We start from the raw sequence: 16,904 nt of genomic DNA, 5'->3' as shown, positions 1-16,904 counted from the left end.
GTTTTAATCGCGTATATCTCAACTTGACGAAAATGGAGTCAAATCGTTTTGCCATCAAGCTTTTCATAATCACATTCATTTCATGGTCCGTGGGGACACGCTATAGCCCGGAGTGGCAGTATTTTCTGCATATTTTCTTTTTCCATCATCTCAACTTGACGAAAATGGAGTTGAATCGTTTTGCCATCAAGTTTTTCATAATCAGATTCATTTCGTGGTCAGTGGGGACGCGCTATATCCCGGAATGGCAGTATTTTCTAGATATTTTCTTTTCCATTTTTAGCTGGTTTAATCGCATATATCTCAACTTGACGAAAATGGAGTTGAATCGTTTTGCTATTAAGCTTTTCATAATCATATTCATTTCGTGGTCAGTGGGGACACGCTATAGCCCGGAATGGCAGTACTTTCTACATATTTTCGTTTCCCTTTTTAGCAGGTTTAATCGCACATATCTCAACTTGACGAAAATGGAGTTAAATCGTTTTGCCATTACGCTTTTCACATAATCATATTCATTTCGTGGTCATTGGGGACAAGCAATAGCCCGGAGTGGCAGTATTTTCTACACATTTTTTTCCATCATCTCAACTTGACAAAAATGAAGTTAAAACGTTTTTCCATTGAGCTTTTGATAATCATTTATTCATTTTGTGGTCAGTGGGGACACGCTATACCCTGAAGTGGCGGTATTTTCTACGTTCATGTTCTGGGATGGTCTACGACCCCGCACTAGATTCTCCGGCAAAGAGCACACCGGAGAACGTATATGCCAGTATAATCCTTAGTTTGATGGATCATCCCATCCCCCACTCCCCCCCCCCCCCCCCTCCCCATCCCACCACCATTCCCACCGCACCAAACACTTTTCAACATACAAGCACACATCTATTATGACAAGTTTAATACTAAGTTGGAGAGCCCGGATTGTAACATGAGCCATTCTGCGTTGACGGGGATATTTTCTACGTTCACGTTTGGGGATACTCGATGACCCCGCACTCGATATTCCGCCATAGATCACACCTGAAAACGTAGATCCCAGTTTGACGGATCATCCCACCCCCTCCCCCCACCCCCATCCCCATTCCCATCACACCACATAGTTTTCCACATACACGCACACATCTCACTATGACGAGTTCAATACTGTTGGAGAGCCGGAGTGTAACATACGCCATCTACGTTGACGGGAAGTAGCTAATGATGATTTTTGTTTTCCTTTTAAAGCATAGCCACTAATCTTTAGCATGCTGCACTAAAAAACAGGAGTCATGTATACCTAGTCTGCGGGTAGGCAGCATGCCACCGATCACAGTGTCAATGCCAGTTAGTCTAATTGATAAACAAAACAAGGAAGTTTACTCAGCAAGTATTGGACTCTGTAGTCAATGCTACTGGCGTAGCCAGGGGGGGGGGGGGGGGGGGCGATGGGGGCGATCGCCCCCCTAAGATTTGGACCGGGGATTTGGGAGGCGGAAAAAAAAATGCGTGTATACTGTATGCATGCACATGAAGCGGGTCTCCTTTGCAACCTTTCATCAAATAAGATATTTTTTTGAATATTTCACTCAAAGTGTGCACCAGATCGTTGAATTTCAATTCAAAATATGCAAAATCTCTCGTGCTTGGGAGGGGGATACCCCCTCCCAAACCCTCCCCCTCTGTGCCTCTTTCCCTAGCTTAGTACACTTTTTAGATTTACAAAAAAATTATGAATAATTCTGAGTGCACAAGACTTATCACTTATATTCCGAAAACTCAAGGTTCCCTCATGTATAAGGGGAATTTCCCCTTTTAATCTACCCTTTCCTCCCTCAGCCCCCCCCCCCATCAGTTTTGTGTGTGTGTGTGTGTGTGTGTGTGTGTGTGTGTGTGTGTGTGATATTTCCCAAAATGTTGATTCCATCAAATATGCGTAGACGAGATATCTCAATTTCAACCTTAAAAAGGCAAAAGCTCCAAGGGTGGGGAAGGGTGGGGAAGGGTGGGGATAACACTCGCCCACGCCTTCTCCCTGCTCGCCCGCCCCTCCCCCCCCCCCTTCCGCCATACATAGAAGTAGACTGTGGCTATACCCAGATCGCTGTATTTCAATTCTAAAAACGCAAAAGCTCCGCGAGCGGGAGGAGGAATCCCCCTTCCCCTAAGCTCTACCTCACTAGACTTTATACATACACACAGATGGTGCACATTCGGAATAAGAGCTAAATTCCGTGATTTTATCACTTCGATGAAAAAGTATTGCACCAAAAATTTGCAACAGATCGCTGAATTTCAGGTCTGAAAACGCAAAATCACCTTCGTGTGGGAGGGGATATGCCCCCATCTACACCCTCGTGTGCATGCTTTTTCTGTTTGACTGCTGAACAGACAGTGTTCATGATAATCAGTGTAAGAATTAATACTAGAATATTATTTAAATGATACCATTTTATAGGCAAATTGTTCAATAATAATCTACACTAAAATATACTGCAACTTTAAACAAGTGGGACTGTTTCAACTCGTTGAAACACGCAAAAACATGCATCAAATTGCACCATTTGCAACATCAAATTGCAAAAAGTTCTCACCGTGGGAGGGGGCACACCCCCCTCCCACACCCCCCCCCCCTCCCCCTTCACTCGCTCCACTCGCTCTGGTTCAGTCGCGTTCATGATATTCAGTGAAAAGAAGTAATACAAGAAGTGCATTTAAATTGTACCATATTATAGGCAAATTGTTCAATGATAATCTACATCAAAATATACTGCAACCTTAAACAAGTGGGACTGTTTCAACTCGTTAAAACACGCAAAAACATGCATCAAATTGCACCATTTGCAACATCAAATTGCAAAAAGTTCTCACCGTGGGAGGGGGACACCCCCTCCCACACCCTCCCCTCCCCCCTCGCTCGCTCCGCTCACTCGGGTTCAGTCGCGTTCATGATATTCAGTGAAAAGAAGTAATACAAGAAGTGTATTTAAATTGTACCATATTATAGGCAAATTGTTCAATGATAATCTACATCAAAATATACTGCAACCTTAAACAAGTGGGACTGTTTCAACTCGTTAAAACACGCAAAAACATGCATCAAATTGCACCATTTGCAACATCAAAATGCAAAAAGTTCTCACCGTGGGAGGGGGACACCCCCCTCCCACACCCTCCCCTCCCCCTTCACTCGCTCCGCTCACTCGGGTTCAGTCGCGTTCATGATATTCAGTGAAAAGAATTAATACAAGAAGTGTATTTAACTTATACCATTTTATAGGCAAATTGTTCAATAATAATCTACATCAAAATAAACTGCTATACCTTAAACAAGTGGGACTGTTTCACGTCGATAAAACGCGCAAAAACATGCATCAAATTGCACCATTTGCAACATCAAAATGCAAAAAGTTCTTACCGTGGGAGGGGGACCCCCTCCCACACCCTCCCCTCCCCCTTCGCTCGCTCCGCTCTCTCGGGTTCAGTCGCGTTCATGATATTCAGTGAAAAGAATTAATACAAGAAGCATATTTAAATTGTAGCATTTTATAGGCAAATTGTTCAATGATAATCTACATCAAAATATACTGCTACCTTAAACAAGTGGGACTGTTTCACGTCGATAAAACGCGCAAAAACATGCATCAAATTGCACCATTTACAACATCAAAATGTAAAGAGTTCTCACCGTGGGAGGGGGGACACCCCCCTCCCACACCCTCCCCCCCCCCCCCCCTCGCTCGCTCCGCTCGCTCGGGCTCGGTCGCTTCGCTCCCTCGCAGACTAACCGCCCCCCCTAAGATTAAATCCTGGCTACGCCGTTGATTATGCTACCAAAGCAGTAAGAGAGACCTCTACGAGCACAAGCTCGCTCCAGACATACCTATACATGTACTTAATAATAACATTATTAAGATGGCGCAGATTTGCTTCACTAATTTAGATATTTCTTAGCTTAAACGAGATTGACTGAAATGATTGTCTCAAAAGATTTTTTATTGTTCTGCATAACATTTTCATGATAAATACTTTAATGCTATACTTCGAGGCTTGTAAGTGTTCCCATTTTCTTTTATATAAAGTGCTACCAAAGGCACCAAGTTTTGATTACTGCGATACAATTTGGAATATTTAGATAAATCTTACTGTAATTCGAGTTATTTAAAAAAAAATGAAGAAGAAAGAAGAGACAAACAAAAAAGAGTTGAGTTGTTTGAGGGGAAAATGAATACCAGCCTTCAAACGAGATCTTACCGGTGGCTTGTTTTGGGCTGTTTATTCTATTTCATGCATTCATTTTTTTAGAGGGGTCCTTCATCTACAGCTGTACCAGATGTCACCACGACTGGGTGAAAAAGCATATTAGCGTTGCTAACAACAAAACATTATGACTTGCCTTCAGTCGGTCGCTTAACTTTCGGACTCGGGGAGCGATCGGCGCTACCTTCGTCCGGATAGCGGATGAACTGCGTCTTGTCGCTCGCTTTGGCCCGACGACGACGTAGACTAACGACGAGGAAGACGACCAGGCACGCGAGCACGAAAGCGGGAATGCCCGAGTACAGGAGCACTTTCGTCCACTCACTGAGCGGTGACTCTGATACCGGCAGAGGTGTTGTGGCCGAATTCTCACTGACGGGATACGATGTCGTGGACGACGGTGTGGTCTGATCATTGGATTCGACGTTCGGCGTGGTAACAGCGGTTGTCGTAGCATTCGTTGTCACCTGCCCGTCGTTGATAACGGGAAGTATGCGAGGTAGCCTGGTCCTCACCAACTCGAATCCCGGGGCGAAACCTATCTGAGCTGAAGTGATAAATTGCAAATTGTAATCAATGGAAAAGAACGGTTGGTCTTTTCCGGATCAATAAAACACACCCGATAAGTCACATTTCTAAAGCTTTTAAACATTGCTTACCAATCCGTAATGTGTGAAAACGTCTTCAGTGTTTTCACTCTTTCACTTTTACAACCTCGGACATTAATCGATTTACCGGGTAAACTTGATAAGGCTTCGTGACGGTGAATATTAGTGCTTGAGTGACACTCTTCAACACTTGATAATCATTATTAGTCTACATAGCAGCCGCCAGGTCCTGCCAAACGTTTCTGCTCGACTGCTGATGCAACGCAACAACTAAAATTGGTGTAACAGATTAGCGACTTTGAGCAAGGAAAATCGAATAGTGCGCTGAGTATGACATGTCTGTGAAGATATCTGAAGACTTTTTGTTTCAACTCACAATATTATTGGGAGTAATGTTTGTTTGTTTTTTCTTGTATCATTGTGATTAATACATCACTGTTCGTTGGCAACGTTATACCATTGTCATTTTAATCATTGCTTGTGTAAATATCGCGGAGGTTTGACAACAGCGGGGCAAAAAGTTCTGGCTAATAATGGACTTTCGTTGTGAAAGTTGATTAAAGACCCGGTAGGGTTTAATTCTTATGGGTGGCCCATATCCGATGTGTTGGCTCAGTGAGTAGAGCGGCTGCCCTCACAATCGGGAGGTCGTGGGTTCAAACCCCGGCCGCGTCATACCAAAAGACGTTAAAAGATGGGAGTTGCTGCTGCCTTGTTTGCCGTTCAACAGTTGAAAAGGTTAGGGCAACGTCGATCTGGCGCTGCTCAGTGGCTGTCGGGCCCACGATCAATTGGGCAAAATGAATTTCCATTCTTGGATAATAAAATTTGGAGTTTATATCCAAAACAATTATTATTATTATTATTATATCCATTCGCTGCCAATTGGGGTACATTGGAAAACTACGAATAACACCAGATAGGCGGTAACGCTCGACTCCAGACCAGTCGACGTTCTTCGGTTGTGTATACTTACATGGAGAACAGTGATAAAGCTGTAGACAATTCGTTACGGGGATTCTAAAATTTATCCGAACAGGGCTATACCTTCCCACTCCATGGTTGACTGGGTCTTTAAAGGACAAGTTCACCTTCATAGACATGTGGGTTGAGTGAATGCAGCAATGTTAGTAGAACACATCAGTGAGAGTTTGAGCAAAATCGGACAATCCGTTAAAAAGTTACGAATTTTTGAAGTTTCTGCTCAGTCACAGCTGGATGAAAAGACTACTATAGCTTGTGATGTCACATGAGTACAACGATATAAAGAAAGAATAAAGAAAATTCAACATATATTTCCATTTTTCTCGCATAACAAAAGAACACTCGACTTCTCTCTTTCAGAAGGCAGGGGGAATAATATTACCCTTAACATACGTCTGTATCAATTCGAAGAAATGTGCACTTTATTCAAAAAGTAAAGTTTTGTGAAATTCTCTCTTTATTTTCCTTATATAGTTGTACGCATGTGACATCATACACCGTAGTAGTCTTCTCTTCCAGCAGTGACTGCGCAGATACTTAAAATATTCGTAACTTTTGAACGGATGGTCCAATTTTCCTCAAACGTTCACTGATGTGTTCTATTACTAATGCTGCATTCTCTCAATCCTTATGTATATAAGAAGGTGGACTTGTCCTTTAAGGTTGAAAACTATCTGGGGGGATTTCATTTAAGTGTTTTGTCAAATATTTTCTTTGACAAAATGTTGTAAGCTACTGAAAACTTTGCATCTGACGGACTGATTGGCTGAGAGGATATTTGTCAGAAAGAATATCGGCCAAGTGAAACGCCCCCTGGAGGCTTTTTCCTTTTTTAAAGTGTTTTACCATTTACCTTTTGTCGTGGTAGGAGGAGCAGGAGTTGTCACGTGACTAGTCACGATGGCCACAAAAGTTATCATGATTGGAGGACCGGGTATAGAGATAGTTCTCTCTCCTTGTTGAACACATGCTTTGACCTGTGGGTGAAAATATCACCAAGTTTGACATTTTCAGCATTGAAGACATCAAGTGTATCAGAGACTGTGGACGGTTCATTTCTTCATCTCTTTATACGATCCAATATTTGTCTAAGAAATTTGCCATACGTACTCCAAAAGCTTGAATATACACACATGTGCAAATATAATGTATAATTTGAAGTACATGTACAATTATGAATGGGTATATGAAATAATTTGGCTATATCTATTTGTAAAATCAACCCTATTCTGGTGTGCGGGTTGGGTTTTCTTTTATAGGAATGAGTATAATGCATACATAAATAAACACACATAAATAACATACATATTAAATTCAAAGAAAATCCCAAGCACAATCATTTATCACGGAGACTTAAAACAGCATAAAAAGGAAATTTACATTTTCATAACATTCACAAGACTCGAGGTCAGTTAATCCTAAGTTCCAAGTAAACATACTCCCACGCAATCTGTGCTGGCTCACCGATATGATATATGTTTCTTCTTCCTCGAGCCCACCTATGTCCCGGAAAAAAGTGACGTCTCCCCCATCAACATCCGCATCCTAAGATAGACCAGGAGCAAAATATGACATCATCACATATTACTCTGTTGTACTTCTACGGATAAAACACTTCCATTTCATGGCAGAATTATCTATCAAACCATACACATGTATGTTCAAATATAACATATAATAGGAAGAGTTTAAATGCAAAAACGAGACATAGCCATTTATTATCATCCTGATATCTTTGAAAAGAAAGTTAGTGAAAAAATAGAAAGTAATGCAACATAAATGTGATAATTTTTATAATATTTTCATTTTTGTTATGTAACGAGTAAAATCTAATTGAAGAGATTTATTTTATAACTTACTGTTAAAAAAATGAAAAATTTGTTTACTTTTTTTTCATTCAAACCCTTGATATATTATGTGAAAAGTTTGAATGCAAAAAAAATAACCGCATTGAGTTTTTTTTTTTTTTTTAATTAAGTATATAAATTCTAATATAGTTATAGTTATTATCGGAAGAGAGAGAGAGAGAGAGATATGGATAAAGAAATAATGCATATTCCATATCATTAAGTACCTTTCTTAGGCATTATCTGTTTTTGAAGTCAATCATCATATTGAAGTTGTGATATTTTTTTTAATGATTTCATATTTAAAGTGCACTTAAGTCACTGTCGTGGTTGTTTTTTTGTTCTGCCGTATTGGCACCCGAAATAACAGGTTTTTGACCTTGCTTCCTGCACTCTTATTTGGGTGAGGAATTAAACGATAAAAATGATGACCTAAATAACATAAGATAACAGAAAGAACAAAAAAAAACAAAAAGAAAATAACACTTTATGACATGTCAGCACTGAACAAACTGTCAAACATTGTGGAGGCTCAATTAAAAATATGAGGAGTTTGTTTGCAAAAACCGATAAGTCCATATTTGCCAAATGGAGATATTTGCGATTAAAGGTCAAGAAAAATAAAGAGAATAATAGAAAATTTTTTGCTTCTTTTGACCATAACTTCAAAAATGTACCTTTATAATTATATGTAGTGACCAATATATCATTTAAAAGGTATCATTTTGTACTTTATGACAGAGACCGTACTTCAAAATCTTCAAAAATGGACTTAACGGTTTTTGCGAACAAACTCTTCATATATACATACTTCGCTATGCCTTTGATTCCGACAGGCATTTTTTTATTCCAAAACTAGTGTTAAGTGCGGTCACTCACTACTCCGTTGCATTTTAATAACAATAATTTTTGACAACACAATATCGAATTTAAATCATTGTCTGTAGAGATTCAACTCACTTCTGGATCAACGGATAGAACTTCGGAGAAGGACAGAGGTGAATGTGCATCTGACGTGTACAGTGCGATCATGAATATGGAGAGAGTGCCGTTGATCTGGATCGGACGATGCCACGTCACTCGTGCTGTTACGCCCTTCTTGTTCCAAAACTTGGTAACACTCTCCACGCGGAGATCCAATGAGATACCAATGGTCTGTACGCCTGAAGATGTTTATTGAGAAGGCAAAGTGGAGTGTTGGTGTTGACTAGAACTTTGATCTCGTTTGGTTGGTTCTTATTTTCGGATGTCAGATGAAACGCATGAAAGATGGCAGTTGTTTAGGTTTGTGGCCAAATGCAGGTTTGATGAATCAGTTAAAGGGACATTCCAGACGATTTTCATAATTTCACATCATGTAGTACATAAATTGACAACTCCATGTATAGATTTGTGAATTGATTGTGGTTCTTGAGCAGAGAAACAATACTTTGAAAAACCTTATACAAATTACACTGAACAAGGATAATGACGTAGGAGGTTCACATATTTCAGAAATGTAGCAGTGTAATTCCTTGATAATATCGCTTACTTGCGAGTTCACCTGTGTATAATCTATGCATGCCTTCTTCTTTTGTTCTGCTTCCTTGAGCCCCAACTCATGCATTCTTATAGTAACTCTGCCATGTCATCACCCTTGTTCATTGCAATTTGTTCTAAATTTTGAAAATATTCTTATTCTTCATCCCAGTTATCACAAACTCTGAAATTCTGTCCTTAGTATAACTAATTTATAGTTGTTCAAATGAAAAAAAAATATGATAATCATCCGGAGGTCTCCTTTAACGAGAAGATTTTCACACTGCACTGATTAATTTGAGGCCGTTGTCCAAGTCAAGCGATTCGCTTATTGATAACGGTCTCCTTCACCTGTATTTAAAGACTAAAAGATTTGCTCTGAAATGTTTATGTATTATTTCACATGATTATATATTTGTAATGTGAACTCTTGCTTATATCTTTATGACTTGTAAAAAATATGTTTGATATTGCCATACTTATGTTTTTTATACAAGTGGAGAAATAAAACTTACTGAAACTGAAAACTGAAACAGAAACTTATTACATGCTCGTATTCATCAGAACCTTTCAAATATCATCACGAAAAGAATTGATTGATTCTACATTCTCATTTGTAGTTGTTTCTCTCTTTGCTTACAATTGTAGTGTATACTCTGAATAATTTCGTTTCTTTTTAGACGAAATTATAGTGAGAACATGGATGAAAGAAAATGATAGATGGCATGAATGGGATGTTCCGTAAGTTCGCAGTAGGGACAATGACGTGTATGCGTCGCTCAAACCCGTTTTCTAGTGTCCTTTTTAATCTATTGACTATGATATCACAGCAGCCTTATCAATGAGAAGTCATTGCTACCTTTATTCCTTCTTTGTGGGCGGTTCCCCCTCCCCCCCCCCCCCCCATTATCAATAGGCAACTCTCCTTGACAAAGGAGAACATAGATTTCAAGAAGACTTCAATAAAGGAAAGAAAACTGCCATTCAGCGCTCGCGTCGTCAACTTTTACACACAAATATAGCAGCACGAAACAGTAGCAAAGTAAAGACGTCTCCATATCGTCTGGCTGGTGACGAAGGCTCGTTAATGGGTCTGACGACATGGTTTTAATGAGACACCCCCTTTAGACCGAGGAGGTACTAGGCGAGACTCACTTCTCGAGGCGCAGTAGATGCGATCCTGCGTCTCCTCGTAGCAATCTAGCGAGAGTTGGAGACGTGGGAATAAAAGATCGACTTTTAGCTGATGCTTTCATCCTTCAATGCAGATGAAGAAGCGTCGAAGAAATACGGATAAAAATATGGCATCTATTTGAAGATTGACATCATATTTTTTGTTGTTCTGGATTTTGATAGACGTCACTTATTGAAGTAAGAATATTAGGTATAATTCGTTAATAAGTTGCCTTGGTTAAACTGTCAGGGTTTAGCTGTATTTAGATCATTCATTGCGCAATGGCATTACAAAGAGTGTACCATGTCTCTCGTTTGCCATACAAGGCAATAAGGTTTTACCACATATGCGTGCATACATTCATATACCATAAATATTATCTATATATCTATACATGTTTTAGTTAAGATATGATAAAGGACTGGTCATAATGACTTCTTTTAACAACAAATACTGTAAAATGTGTTTTCACTCTTTTCATACGACAATGCCCAGGCCTGTTATCTTTAACAAGATGAACACAGCAGAAAATCTCTACTTCATTTCAAATTTGGAAAGAATGATGACAAAATAAGACAGGAAATTAAGTTCGTTTTCTTTCTCTCAAAATAATCGTCATTCTCTGTGAAGTTTCCATTCTTTTGCTCCTTTAATTCTCAATCACCAACTCTAGAAATCTCCGAGAATCTCAGACTGATCACATTAGAACAGAAATAACAACCAGTCAAGAAGTTTGCAGGACGATATTTCAAGTAACGACTGTTTTGCTTTCGACTTACCTGGTGTTGTTGCTCCGATCTCCGCATCTCGAATCGACCCTTTCTTGGAGGTCGAGTTGTACGTTGCAACCTGATTTCACAATCCATAGAACAACAAATTAGCTTGGCCAACACTGCGAAATGCAATCTATGTTTGCCTATCTCAGGGGCTGCGGATGGGGGAGTGGCGGGGGGGGGAGGTGGGTAGGATGGATTGCAACCTTCCCCCCCCCCCCCCTCCCATCACCACCAACACACACTTATATAGTTCTTTAGAATTAAAAGAAAAACGAGTGCGAATTTTATTTTGATAGATAAACTGTACCGACAAAACCCATTTGTCCTGCGTTATTTGCTCGGGTTTCCATGGATGTTTCTCTGTCTCTGTCTCTGTCTCTCTCTCTCTCTCTCTCTCTCTCTCTCTGTCATCTTGTCCCATTGCTTTACTTGGACCACTTTTGATTCGCAGTGCCCATCCGTTTATTTAAATATTTACGCACGTCCGCAAAGACTTTTCTTTTTCCTTTATTATTATTTTTTTCTACTCAACAGGCAACTTGCTAAATGAACGAGTTCTGGGTTTTTTTTTTTTTTGGCAAGTTCCCTCCGTATTCCTTACTACCTCGTTTTATTTCAACTCACTTGACTTCACGAAGATCAAGATATTTGTATGTTATGTGTATCTATGTGCATGTATGTGCAGGTGTGTGTATTTCTTGCTAATGTGATACGATTGTTTGTATTTGTATTTGCCTCATGCCATTTCACCTTCTTGTCCCAATCGTGAGTGTAATCTCGCAAAAATTAGGTATTATTCGGATATGGAATTAAAAATGAAATGAAATGAAATAAAATGAAATGAAATGAAATGGAATGCCTTATTTGTTCTCGCAATAAACGTTAATGACATTGCTTCACCTCGCATCTCGTTCAATTGCTCAAGCGGGTGTTTTGTGAGGGCAGGGAAATTTCAAAATATCCGTCACTTTCCGTCCCTATTTCAAAAGCTTTTTTTTTTTACGGTAGATATCATCAGTCGAGATTTCCTTTTTCATTCTTTCTACAAGCTCATTATTTTGTTCATGATTGCATTGTTATGATCTTTGCCGAGATGTAAGCGTTTTTGTTTTAACAGATTTATATGTACGTGTATACAACGGATGAACGTAATTCTTAGTACCATATTAATCCATAGTTTAATTTATTAGTTGTTTGTAATCTCAAGTCTACTGAAAATAAGCAATGGTTTGGTACAAAAAAAGTTTCAACAGCTTCTATATGAGGTATATGCCGTGTGCGTATGTTATGAAACATAAGGTTATAGATTCATATAACATGCGAGTCTATCACAGGCATTGTGTTCACAATCTATATTATTTCACATTGTTATCATTACGAATCCACTATTACCTCCGTAAAGTTCGGTAAAAAAAGAATCGACACATAAGAAGCGGATGTCAACCCTTAAGAAACAAAAAGATAACCGGAAATCATTTACTGCCATTACATTGAAAGTAGGGCCATGGAATTCGTATTCTAAAGTGATGTTTTAATACACTCTTTAAAAAATCCTATATTTCCATCATAAAAAAACCCCGAATGATGCTATGTAATTACTGTCTACAATCTTCAATGTGCAGCTACGGAAAATGGTAATCATGGTACGAAGAGCCTTTGTTTCCCACTGTTTTCTATGATCTTACCTGAAATCTGTATTGATATCCATGGAGGAGATTGCGGAATTCTACAGAGGTTTCACCCTGTAGAATAAAATACATGTTAAGTTAAGTTCAAGTAACAGTATTTCCGTATGTATAGGCTTAGTACACAGAGCGTTTTATGCATTCTATGCAATATCTACATAGGCCATTTGAAATAATTAAAAGTTTCTACGCTGTTTTTCAACGGCATATTATGTTCAACTCAAACGATGATAATGATTATAATTATACCACATTCATTAACAACTATTTTCAGTTTAACATCTGCATATTACATGTAATAAGAAAGGATGAACAAGTTTAGGTGCTCTTAGTATATAACAGGCAAAGGATATCTGTGACTCATTATTTTCTTTATTTATATTTGAATCATTGTATTCATGTCTTTACACTATAAGTTCTTTAGAATAGTCCTATACATTTAGTATACATTCGCAGTAACACGTTCTGAGAAAATAGATTAAATGATTAACCGTAAACAGTGCTGTATCAGCATAACATAGAAGGAAACTCGAGACTTCTTCATCTTCTCTCACGATTCGAACCCGGAACCCGTCATAATCTACATGAAAACAAGAAAAGAAAATCAAAAGACATAACGTGCAAAGGATAGGCCCCCTACACAATGATAATAGCGCGTATGAGATGGATTTAATTCAGGTTAAAAGTATGACGTAATACTGTATGCTTATTAAACGCGTTTATGCGTATTGAGACTTTCGACCAATCGTGTAAAGCCATATGCCATCATTTCTTCATTTTTCATACATCCTCCATTTCCTCATGATCATCACACTAAAGCCAAACATTGGATATGCTATTCGGATAAAAAAATAAAACAAATATTAAAAAAACTCCGAGTTAAGATTATTTCACTGCATAAAACAGTCAGGACAACGGAAACCAAGGGACATTTAATATGTATTCCGCTGCTAAGCGCAATTAAGAAGGACAAAAATAATTTATGTTCAAAATGAGACGACATCCGGTATTTAAGACATGATTGCAAAAGTCGATGGGAAAAAATACAAAGTGATCCTTGTATACAGGAAACAATTTGAAACAATTTAACCTACCAGCGATTTTCACTAAACTACAAAAACTGGAAATTATTTTTGAAATAATATGAAGCGATTTCGAGGCAGCTTAAAATTGGTAAAGAAACATTTTTTTAATGTTTTGCAAATCAACCCCCCCCCCCGAAAAAAAGAAGAAATTTTGTGAAAAGGTATCAACTAGAAAGTTATACGGTGGAAGATTTAAGTTCATAAACGCAAACTGCCAGATTGAATAAAAGAATGTTTCTTCATAGGAAGAATTTCATTTAAATATCTTTAAGTTTAGGAAATGTCATTCGTGTCCCTTCATTGAATTTAGACGAAACTGTGTTCTCCTACCGTTGGATGTTGGTCTCTCCCAAGAAATGTTTGCCCGGAGATCGTACATGGTCCGATTTGACACGATGTCTGTAGAATGGACGGTGTTAAATTCAACACTCAGGGAACTTGCGGCGACACGGGCTGTTAATGAAACGATTAAGAATTACTCAGTCATGGTAGGAACGAAGAAGCAAACCCAAGCGGTTTCAATGGATGGGATGAACAACAAAATGCCTTTTAACACTGTAGCTGAATAGTTTTGCCTTCTTTTGCATTACGTACGTCGTTGCCTCATGACATGCACATCATATAGCTGTTCATCTTATTACTGAAGGGTATAATCTAATCTCATAAGTTACCGTCATTCAAGGCAAATGGCAACGATATTCTATTTCAAATCACAAAATCCTAGATATGATATGTTAGATGAAGCAAGCGAGATCAAGACAAAATCCCAATCTGAAATTACTCACAGAAGAGTATGCCTGAGCATCCTTCGCACCGCGGCAGCGATACAACAAACGACAAGACAAAGATTTGGCGCCAACTTAACGTCCGGAGTGCCATCGTCAATTTTCCTCGTTTTACACATGGCGATTCGTGGTTACTCTGACGAGGTACCAACCGCATCTGATCGCGATGATTTCTATTCCCGTGAAATACAAGAGCGAAATGAGCGGTCGATAGAGACGAGCTCTCCGCTGCATCCGACTGCTGCGGATGAAGATGATCTACAAAACGAATTAGAGATGTTTGAAATTAAGTGTGTTTGCGCGGCTGCCTAGGAATTTACTTTGTTATCAGCAATTCTGCTGTATTTTCACCGTCTCTATTTTTTCTCCCAGCTCTCGCGGTCTCTATCTCCCTCTCTTAATTGCTCTATTCTCACTCTTTCCTCTCCTTATCTCTCTCTCTCTCTCTCTCCACTCTTATACCATTCCTTCTTTCCCCACTCTGTCACGCAACTTCTCCCTTGCTCTGTTACAATAATATATTGTCTTCTCGTTATTCAAAATATAGTAATCACCTGATGTAAGGACATGGATTGGGAAGATGCCGAGGGAAACATGAAAGAACCCATCTTTAACAAACTCCATCTGACCAGCAAACATGAGTAGATTTTCATATCTTCTCTGGTAATTTTCAAAAGAAGATTTTCCAGTTGTAAAATGCCTATATGCAATCATTTAAGTGCTTCTATTGACTTTGATATAAAATGTGTGCAGAATTAAGGTTGCAAAATTTAAGAATTATCACCTTTTATAAGATGTATCTGAAAGATATATCCCAGTAAATGATATATGTGATATCTTCTGCATTCTTCGATACTCTTTACTGTCAGTGTCTTAGATGACCTTCGATAATTCTTCAAGTAGGCCTAGCTACATAAAAAAGTGTATACCTTCAAGGCCGTTCGCACAGAATTTACGTCAAAAGCTGAAAAGGTTTCGATATTCATCACATCAGTTCCTTCCAAGCATGAGATTCTGAGAGCGTGAGAAGTACATTGAATGTGTAACTCCCATGCTCAAAGCGTGGAGCCTGGCAGCCCTGAAGTGTCGTCATTGACTTTTGTATCGGTTTACACCAATAACAATACTGTTTGTACACCAAACGTGCGATCGACATGCATAACCCACAAAAATGATGTAGGCCTACTTGAAAAGTCACAGGCATAGTCATGCATTTGATGGAGAAAGCATCGGCAAGGTTTCTATAAAATCCCGTGTTTTCTGGTTACGGATTTTCCCCGACTGTAGGCTTAAAAGAAAAATGCTATTTCTCCAGACGTCATCGGACCACTTAATGACGTGGTTAGAGCAAACTCACAGCGCAGTGTCTTGGTGGTACAATATCTGGTAGAATCAACAGGACATATTAGACGCTGCACACTAACCGGTAGTTACAATCACTCCAACCATCCGGTAAGTGGGTCAACAAGAACAACGAGTTTTGCTCATAGAACTACGGGATACCGGTAGAGAGAGCGCGCGCTAGTGACCTCATGCTTCCTCCGGAAGTCATATACAGCTGATTAATAGGTTTCCAAAGCCCTCCGTGCACATAGCTCTGAATGTATCTGTTGCGCATTTATCCATTATTACATTTGACTGCTAAAGCAACGGTAACACGGGAAAGGCGATCGAGCAATGTTTTGAAACATTTACTACAATTTTATTCTGTGCAGTTGCTGTTGTGTCAGTCTTCGCTGTGAAAACATGGAATCTATTCGTTTTACGGAATTCGCCATTCTTCTCTCTTGGCTAGCAAGATTTGAGCTTTGTATTTCGATGACAACATCTGGACTGGCGGTAAGCTCTGCCTGCGATAGGGACTTGCTACCCAAGCCCATGTCGTGTCGGGCAGCTTTCCTACCAGTGCACCCTGACAACTTTGTCCCAAACCAGGTGGAAGTTGAAATGTCGTGCTCATGGAACCATGAATACCCAATCGACGGGATCTCGTTTAAGTATGGGTCCGATGCGATACGGGCCCAGCTAACTCTCCAACAGGATAAACTAATTATCAGCAGGAAAATCTTTACTGGCGTCACGGAGGGAAATTTTTCTTCAAGTGATATTGTTTGTGAGTCTTCTCTATTCCATCCTCTTTGTGGAAAAATTCGGCAGGTTTCCCAATGCAGTACCTTGAGAGCCGATGTACGTGTCGACC

At 39.3% G+C, this 16,904-nt stretch overlaps 1 protein-coding gene across 1 annotated transcript in view; it reads right to left on the bottom strand.

Moving 5' to 3' along the window:
- LOC139714826 (uncharacterized) overlaps positions 1-16,584 on the bottom strand; it is a 33,077-nt gene extending 16,493 nt beyond the window's left edge. The window contains exons 1-9 of the mRNA XM_071626483.1: positions 16,471-16,584; positions 14,857-14,962; positions 14,250-14,372; positions 13,389-13,414; positions 12,835-12,891; positions 11,153-11,222; positions 10,355-10,399; positions 8,642-8,844; positions 4,379-4,784 (exon numbers count right to left, since the gene is read on the bottom strand). Of these exons, the coding sequence (XP_071482584.1) occupies positions 4,379-4,784; positions 8,642-8,844; positions 10,355-10,399; positions 11,153-11,222; positions 12,835-12,891; positions 13,389-13,414; positions 14,250-14,372; positions 14,857-14,962; positions 16,471-16,584 (1,150 nt within the window). The remainder of the gene's footprint in view (positions 1-4,378; positions 4,785-8,641; positions 8,845-10,354; positions 10,400-11,152; positions 11,223-12,834; positions 12,892-13,388; positions 13,415-14,249; positions 14,373-14,856; positions 14,963-16,470) is intronic.
- Between the last annotated feature and the right edge of the window lie 320 nt (positions 16,585-16,904).

The sequence above is a fragment of the Diadema antillarum genome, unplaced genomic scaffold (genome assembly GCF_040938485.1).
Source record: "Diadema antillarum isolate AM-2024a unplaced genomic scaffold, OU_Dant_1.0 seq00002459_RagTag, whole genome shotgun sequence".
Lineage (NCBI taxonomy): Eukaryota > Metazoa > Echinodermata > Echinoidea > Diadematoida > Diadematidae > Diadema > Diadema antillarum.
Note: the sequence above shows the minus strand (reverse complement) of the source record. Positions and strands in the feature narration are given on the sequence as shown.